Here is an 8,053-nt window from a genome sequence, read left to right as displayed (position 1 = left end):
TCCCCCTGTCTCAGTGCAGTTCCCCACATGCATGAGCACCTCCCCTTGAAGACAGACGTGATATCCTGTGTACTGCGTGTCCCTAGGGCTTAGCACAGAACCTGAACACACAGATCAGGAGCTCACCAATACCTGTGGAATAAATGCTGAGGTCCTTCAACAGCATCCCTGATTGAAGTTCCTTTTCCTAGCCAGCTCCAGTGTCAGGCAGGCAGTAATTCGTGCTGGTGAGGAGCATGGGCTGTAGAGTCTGATGGACCATCCTCACTTTTCCCATCTGTATGGCCTTAACACCTCCACGTCTCAGTTTCTTCATCTGTAAATGGGGACAACAGTACTGCTCACTGGATTTTTTTAACAATTAAATGGGATACTGCTTGTCAAGTGCCTGATCCTTAATGAATGTCCAAGAGCCAATGTTTAGATGCTTTTATAGCTGTTCTATAGAACTGGAAAATACGTAGCTAGACTATTCATTGGAAATCAAATTTTAAAATATGTTTTGAGTTGTTTTGAGGTGAAGAGTGGCCCAGTGACACGCACACACCTATACTTGTCAGAGTTTTTCATTTTCATGAGGGTGGGTCAAAGCAGGCTAAAAAGATATTTCAAAAGATTATTCCTGTTATTATTTTCCATTCTTTCTATTTATGTGATCTACAGATAACTCCTATGAACATTTGCACTTTTCTTTTTTCCGTGTTACATAACCTAGTTCACTGTTCACATATAGAAGACAGATCTGCGTAAGGCTTGGGGAATCACAGAAGGAGAGTGTGAGAAGGTGAGGGCCGAGCCAGAGCTGGGAGAAGAGTCCACGTGCAGAGACAGGGGCAGGGGGCACAGCCTGCAGGAGGCAGGGTGTCTGGGAGCAGGAGGGCAGAGCACAGGTGGCATGGAGCAGACCCCAGGTACAGCACAGGAACAGGGCAGGGCAGGAGGCCTCCCCCACCATTCAAGTCACTGGTTCCTAAGGGTGCTGGGCCCATCCTAGTTACAAATATAGCCTGTACCACTTACCAACATACACCCTATTTCACCTCTTAAGACTGTTTCCTTTTCTGGAAAATGAGAATAACAACAGCTAACAGTTACTAAGAGTTCTCAACCAGTGGTTCCCAAACCCTTCTTATGTACTCTCTCATTGAATCCTTACAACAACCCTATGGAACAGGTATTATTATTAACCCCATTGATAACTGAAAAAAACCAGGCACAGAGAGACTAAGGACTTGCCTTAAGTCATACAGCCAGTAAGCGACAGAGCCAAAGTTCCAACACTGGTAGCCAGATTCCAGGGTCCCTGCACTTATCTCACCTTCAGGGTGTTCACAAATGGGTGAACAAATGGGACTGTGCAGTGAAGCCCCCAGTGCAGTGCCTGGCATTTAGCTAGTAGTCAGTCAACGGCGGCTACTGCTGCTGCTGTGCTTGTCATTTGCTGCTGTTGCTGCTGCTACTGTTGCTGTTGTTGCTATTGTAGCTGTTGTTATTGCTGCTTCTATTGTACCTGTTGCTGCTGTTGCTGTTTCTGCTGCTTTGGCTGTCGCTGATGCTGCCATTGTAGCTGTTGGTATTGCTGCTGCTTTGGCTGTCACTGATGCTGTTGTTGTAGCTGCTGCTATTGCTGTGGTTATTATTGTTGCTGCTGTTGTTGTGGCTGCTGTTGCTGTTGTTGCTATTGCTATTGTTTTTGCTGTTTGTGCTGCTTTGGCTGTTGTTGTTGCTGCTGTTGTTGCTGCTGCCATTGTTGCTATTGCTGCTATAGTTGCTGCTGTTATTGCTACTGCCACCGTTGCTCTTGCTGCTGCTGTCATTGCTAATGCTGCTGTTGTTGCTTCTGCTATTGCTGCTGCTATTACTGCTGGTGTTGCTGGCATTGTTATTGTTGTTACTGTTGCTGCTGCTGCTGTCATTGCTATTGCCAGTGTTGTCATTGCTATTATTGCTGATGCTGCTGTTGCTATCACTACTGTTGCTTCTGTTGTTGCCACTGTTGCTGCTGTTGTTACTGTTACTGCTGCTGCTGTTATTGCTGTTGTTGCTGCTGTTTTTGTTGCTGTGTCCACTGCTATTGTTGTTGTGGCTTCTGTTGTTATTGCCACTGCCATTGTTACTGCTGCTGCTGCTGCCATTGTTACTGCTGTTGTCACTGCTGTTGTTCCTACTTCAGTTGTTACTGTTGCTGTTGCTATTGTTGTTGCCACTGCTTTTTTTGCTATAGTTTTTGTTGCTGAATTTGCTGCTGCTGCTATTGTAGCTGCTACTGTTGCTGTTGCTGCTGTCATTGCTGTTGTTGCTGCTGCTGTTGTTGTTACTGTTGCTACTGCTGCTGTTGCCTCTGCTGCTGCTGACATTGCTGCTGCTGCTGTTGCTGCTGCTGCTGTTGTTGCTATTGTCATTGCTAGTGCTGCTGCTGCTGCTGTTGTTAGTGTTTTTGCTGTTGCTGCTGCTCTTTCTGCTGCTGTTATTGCTGCTGCTGCTACTGTTGCTGTTGCTGCTGTTGTAGCTGTTGTTATTGTTGCTGCTGCTCCTGCTGCTGCCACTGCTATTGTTGCTGCTATTGTTATTGACACTATTTTTGCTGCTGCTGTTGTTGCTATTGTTCTTGCCATTGTCATTGTTGCTGTTGTTGCTGCTGTTAGTGTTATTGTTATTGTTGTTGCTATTGCCACTGCTGTTATTTCTACTGCCACTGTTGCTCTTGCTGCTGGTTGTTGCTGCTGTTAGTGTTATTGTTATTGTTGTTGCTATTGCCACTGCTGTTATTTCTACTGCCACTGTTGCTCTTGCTGCTGGTTGTTGCTGCTGTTAGTGTTATTGTTATTGTTGTTGCTATTGCCACTGCTGTTATTTCTACTGCCACTGTTGCTCTTGCTGCTGGTTGTTGCTGCTGTTAGTGTTATTGTTATTGTTGTTGCTATTGCCACTGCTGTTATTTCTACTGCCACTGTTGCTCTTGCTGCTGGTTGTTGCTGCTGTTAGTGTTATTGTTATTGTTGTTGCTATTGCCACTGCTGTTATTTCTACTGCCACTGTTGCTCTTGCTGCTGGTTGTTGCTGCTGTTAGTGTTATTGTTATTGTTGTTGCTATTGCCACTGCTGTTATTTCTACTGCCACTGTTGCTCTTGCTGCTGGTTGTTGCTGCTGTTAGTGTTATTGTTATTGTTGTTGCTATTGCCACTGCTGTTATTTCTACTGCCACTGTTGCTCTTGCTGCTGGTTGTTGCTGCTGTTAGTGTTATTGTTATTGTTGTTGCTATTGCCACTGCTGTTATTTCTACTGCCACTGTTGCTCTTGCTGCTGGTTGTTGCTGCTGTTAGTGTTATTGTTATTGTTGTTGCTATTGCCACTGCTGTTATTTCTACTGCCACTGTTGCTCTTGCTGCTGGTTGTTGCTGCTGTTGTTGCTGTTCCTGGTGCTGGTGCTGCTGGTGCTGCTGCTGCTGCTGCTGTCATTGCTGTTGCTGCTGTTGTCACTGCTGTTTTTGCTGTTGCTGTTGCTGCTGTTGCTTCTTCTGTTGTTGCCACTGCTGCTACTATTGTTACTGTTACTGCTGCTGCTGTTATTGCAGCTGTTTTTGTTGCTGTTTCCACTGCTATTGTTGTTGTGGCTTCTGTTGTTATTGCCACTGCCATTGTTACTGCTGCTGCTGCTGCCATTGTTACTGCTGTTGTCATTGCTGTTGTTCCTACTTCTGTTGTTATTGTTGCTATTGTTGTTGCCACTGCTTTTGTTGCTATTGTTTTTGTTGCTGATTTTGCTGCTGCTGCTATTGTTGCTTTTACTGTTGTTGTTGCTGCTGTCATTGCTGTTGCTGCTGTTGTCATTACTGTTTTTGCTGATACTGCTGTTGCTGTTTCTGCTGTTACTTCTTCTGTTGTTACCACTGCTGCTGCTGTTGTTACCGATGCTGCTGCTGCCATTGTTAGTGTTTTTGCTGTTGCTGCTGCTCTTTCTGCTGCTGTTATTGCTACTGCTGCTGTTGCTGCTGCTGCTGCTTTTATTGCTGCTGCTACTATTGCTTCTGTTGTTATTGTTGCTGCTGCTGCTGCTGCTATGTTCATTGCTATTGCTGTTGTTGCTCTTGCTGCTGCTTTTATTGCTGATGTTGCTGTTGTTGCTACTGCTGCAGATAGTGGTGGTGGAGAGACCGTAGGAGCTCAGCAGACTTGATTGGGCTCCCCCATTTGGAGTATTAAAGGATTCTAGCCCCACTGCGTGATTTGGATGAGCTTCTGCTACCCTTTGTCTCAGATTTGACTGGTCTAGAAACTGAAGAAGGACCAACTGCCTCCAGGTGGGAGAAATTCTGTGAGGAGCTGGAAGCCTGAGAACAGCCCACACCTGACTCAATATCACTATAAAAAGGAACATGTCCAAAGAGCATGGCTGGGAACAACATAATGAAGGAAGCACTATTTCTACAATGAGTATCAGCAACATCCTGGCATTCACAAAGACAAAATGATCGAGAAAACTTGCAATTTGAAGAGATGTTTTTAATTGCATTCTTCACTTATCAAACTGCTGAAAAGTAAATGAACTTGGTGAAAACAATTTCTCAAATGTTATTGGCAGAACTAATGTCTAGATTTTGCAATCACCATCTTTAACTGATATAGGATTGAATTAAGGTTTTATCCACATTCACTATTACAGAGAAGGGCAAAACTTCCTGAAAAACAGATCTTACCTAGGCAAAGTGCATTTCTAGAAGAGATTTTTAGAAACCACCCTACTCACATTAGTTATTCACCAAGCTCTGCTCATTTTCTTTATGAGAAGCACCACTTAGAATACATTACGAAACTAATCCTGGACAAAGTTAATACCCATTTGTCATTTTCAGCCTTCTCTTAATTTCTTCCTCATCTCCTCCTTTTATTTCTTTTGCAGACCAGGAAAAAATAAAGAAAAAATGATTTATCTGCAAGTCAAGAAACTAGACATTCCACTAAACTAAGAAGAGAGAACCATTACTTCTGCAATGGCCTTGTTTCGATGATGCCAAGGCCAGAAGCAGAGGCTTCTTCACTCATCACAAAGCCCATGCAATCAAACCTTACTTACCCTTGAGCCCTATCAACCTAGATCTATAGCCAATGGAGTCTGTTATACCACCATGTAAAAACCTACCTATGGGACCAGATCCTGCCAAGCCCTTCCAGCTCACTCTGTTCTCAGCACTCCTAGAACAATGGCTGTTGGTTTGCTGGAATTATTTTTTCCATCTTTATATTTCTTTATTTGATTCCTTTCCCCACAGTGACATCACACCAAAACACACAGAGGAACTTGGCACCAGGAAGACAGAATGGAAAAGATCTGAAAAACAATAAAGCTGAGGGAAGAGAGTCTATTTTCCTAAAAGACGTAGAATGCCCAAAGTGATATCAAGTTGTCCAGAATATATGTCAAGAATTTTAAATAGACTTTTCCTTATCATAAGTGAAGAAATTTTAAAATACATTGATTATTATCTGTATTTCATTTGAAGGGAACCTCAAATAAAAGAATCAGGAATACAGCTTGAATAATCACTAAGTCCTTCTATATTTAGACTGGATAAGTACAAATGTGTGGTTTCCACAAAAGATCTTGAGAACAGTTCAACAAAAAACATTGTTGGTATTATTAAACTGTAAGTGATCATTTCAAAGTCTGGTAAAAATTCCTCAAAATTTGTAAATTTTAAAAATTATACTCATATTTCACCAAAGTAATATGGTTAAGTACATTTAAATGCTTTTTTAAAATACATTTTTAAAAGCTAACTACAACAAGGCCCATAATGAAAAACAAAAGTTTCTTGTCCTATTCCACCTCTACCAACTCCTCAAAGAAAATTTTCGAATATTTTAGCTATGTTTTCCCCTGAAATTTATCTCCATATGTCCAAATAACTTTGTTATATTGGCATTTCTTGGTTTTTCAGTTTTAAGTATTATTTCTTGACTTTTTAAGGTAAAAGGTGAAAATTAACCCTCTTCACTTCTCCCCTCACCCCAACACAACTCCTCCCTTCCCTTCAAACCTCGTTTTACCACATTTTTCTGAAATCAGATCATCAAAGCTCACATCTTTGTGTTGTGCAACTGTCATTAACAACTGAGCCACATAGTATACTGTGATTACACTTCCTTTCTTTCACATTTTGTTTTTCTTGAAACTTGGTTTTTATTACTTTGTTTTCTATACATTAATTATTACTTTTCCCCCAAACTCTCTGACAGAACAATAAATCTCCTCTCAGTGTATCCAAACACATCACAGTTGGTTTCTTTTCTTTTTTTTCCTGAGAGACCTCCCACCCAGGGCTGCCAGTCCTCCTGCTCCGGGGCTCCCTAGGCTTGTGCAGCTATTGCCCTGGGCTCTCCCATCCCCACTTCCTGAGCATTCCCATTGCCTCTTTCTTGTGTGGGATCTCCTGTCTCCTAGATCCCAGGTCACCCTCTGTCCTGGTTTTCTCCCTGGTGTATCTTCCAATAGCTCCCTGAGAAAGAGTACATATCTTGCCCTTCTCTAGTTTTTTATGTAGCATCAGGGGCTGAAATCTGTAAGCTACACCTCCCAGCTTCTCTACCACCTGGCTTCCAACGGGTGATGCTGGTCAGAGCTAGGAAGGATGGAGCCATAGAGACACCATTCTCCTTGTGTCATGAGGGAGTCTTGGTCAGCTACACTGACAGAGGCTGGTGACCAGAATCAGAGGGATGAAGGCTCCTGGTCTTGCCCAGTGGCACTGGTGCAGTTCTAATAGCTGCAGTGGCAGCACCAGTGTCTCTGACAGCTTCATGGCATGAACAGCTCCAGCTCTTCCAGCCTGGAGCTTGACTCCAGCTAGGAACAACTACTGCTTCCTGTTCTTTGTGTAAAAACCCTCTTCTCTCTAGCACACCTTTCTCCCTTCTGCTCTACCAACGATTTTATAAGCAAATGTCTGTATTAAATTGGATCTGTTTGAAAGACCTAGAGTGGTTTTTGTTTTGCTGATTAATGACTGTTTAATACTCTACTTGGTACCATGAGTGGACCCAGGAACTAGATGCCCAAATATGGGAAGCTGGTATTAGTTAAATGGTGTGATTAGGATTGGACATGCTGATGACCTTATTGTCAGTGGAAAATGGGATACAGATAGTGTCTATCTATGGCATGCAGTGGCAAAACATCCCTTCACTTATTAGCTGTGATTACCTAAAATGAAGGGCAGATTCAAAGCAAGACTTTGGGAGGTCAAGTAGCTATTGAATTTGATCACTACTGTGGGAATTATGGCCATGAAAACTTCAGGGGTAGGGCTGGCTTCTTCTGACTTCACTGGAGAAATTACAAAAAGAAAATAAAACTTTAGGGCTTTAAAATATCAAGTTGAGGCATTGTCAGAGAAAGAGAGAACTCCCTACAATGACCCTAGAAGAAATTTGTGAGTTTTGTGGAGCAGGGCTGAAAACCACTGAATAGCAGACTCAAAATTTGATCCAGTGGGTTACAGAATCACATCAAAGGTTGAATTCACAGCCTTGTCAGGCCTTTTAAGTGAAAATTATGTAACATATGGAAAGGAAGAAACCCCTGAGAACTGGACTGGAGACATTTGGCAAACTCAATGAATCTGAAAATCTTGAATCCCCAGACCTTCTGAACCTCCTTTGCCAAAACATGCAGTCCCTCTTTTCCTTTTTGAGAAAAATAATCTTCCTTTGCTTGAACACTTTTAACGGCCTCACTTGAGGTAGGTGAGAGGGGGTGCCAGTACCCATCAAGACCTTCTCACCCAGCGCTGTCCCCAGATATGTCTAGAGTAGATCCCAGCATGTATGTCAAGAGAGAAGCCAAAGGTCTGTCTAGGGAAGAGAAAGCTTACCCATGAAAAGAATTCCAAGAGTTTATAACGTATCAACAAAAATCAGGAGGGAAATTTAGGAATGAATTGTTATGATGCTAGCTAGATCCAGGAGAGTGAACATAATGTTGAATCAGGTCAGATTTATTGATGAATTTCCTAACCCAGGATTCTAGATTAATGTGCCAGCTGAAGAATCAA

The 8,053-nt window shown here is 42.6% G+C and overlaps 1 protein-coding gene across 1 annotated transcript in view; it reads left to right on the top strand.

Moving 5' to 3' along the window:
- Positions 1-6,034, top strand: part of SLC22A2 (solute carrier family 22 (organic cation transporter), member 2) — a 32,432-nt gene extending 26,398 nt beyond the window's left edge. The window contains exon 11 of the mRNA XM_008593999.1: positions 4,903-6,034. Coding sequence (XP_008592221.1) covers positions 4,903-4,969 — 67 coding nt within the window. The 3' untranslated portion in view covers positions 4,970-6,034. The remainder of the gene's footprint in view (positions 1-4,902) is intronic.
- The last annotated feature ends 2,019 nt before the right edge of the window (positions 6,035-8,053 follow it).

This window comes from Galeopterus variegatus, unplaced genomic scaffold (assembly GCF_000696425.1).
Source record: "Galeopterus variegatus unplaced genomic scaffold, G_variegatus-3.0.2 Scaffold9960, whole genome shotgun sequence".
Lineage (NCBI taxonomy): Eukaryota > Metazoa > Chordata > Mammalia > Dermoptera > Cynocephalidae > Galeopterus > Galeopterus variegatus.
This window is presented reverse-complemented; position numbering and strand designations above follow the sequence as displayed.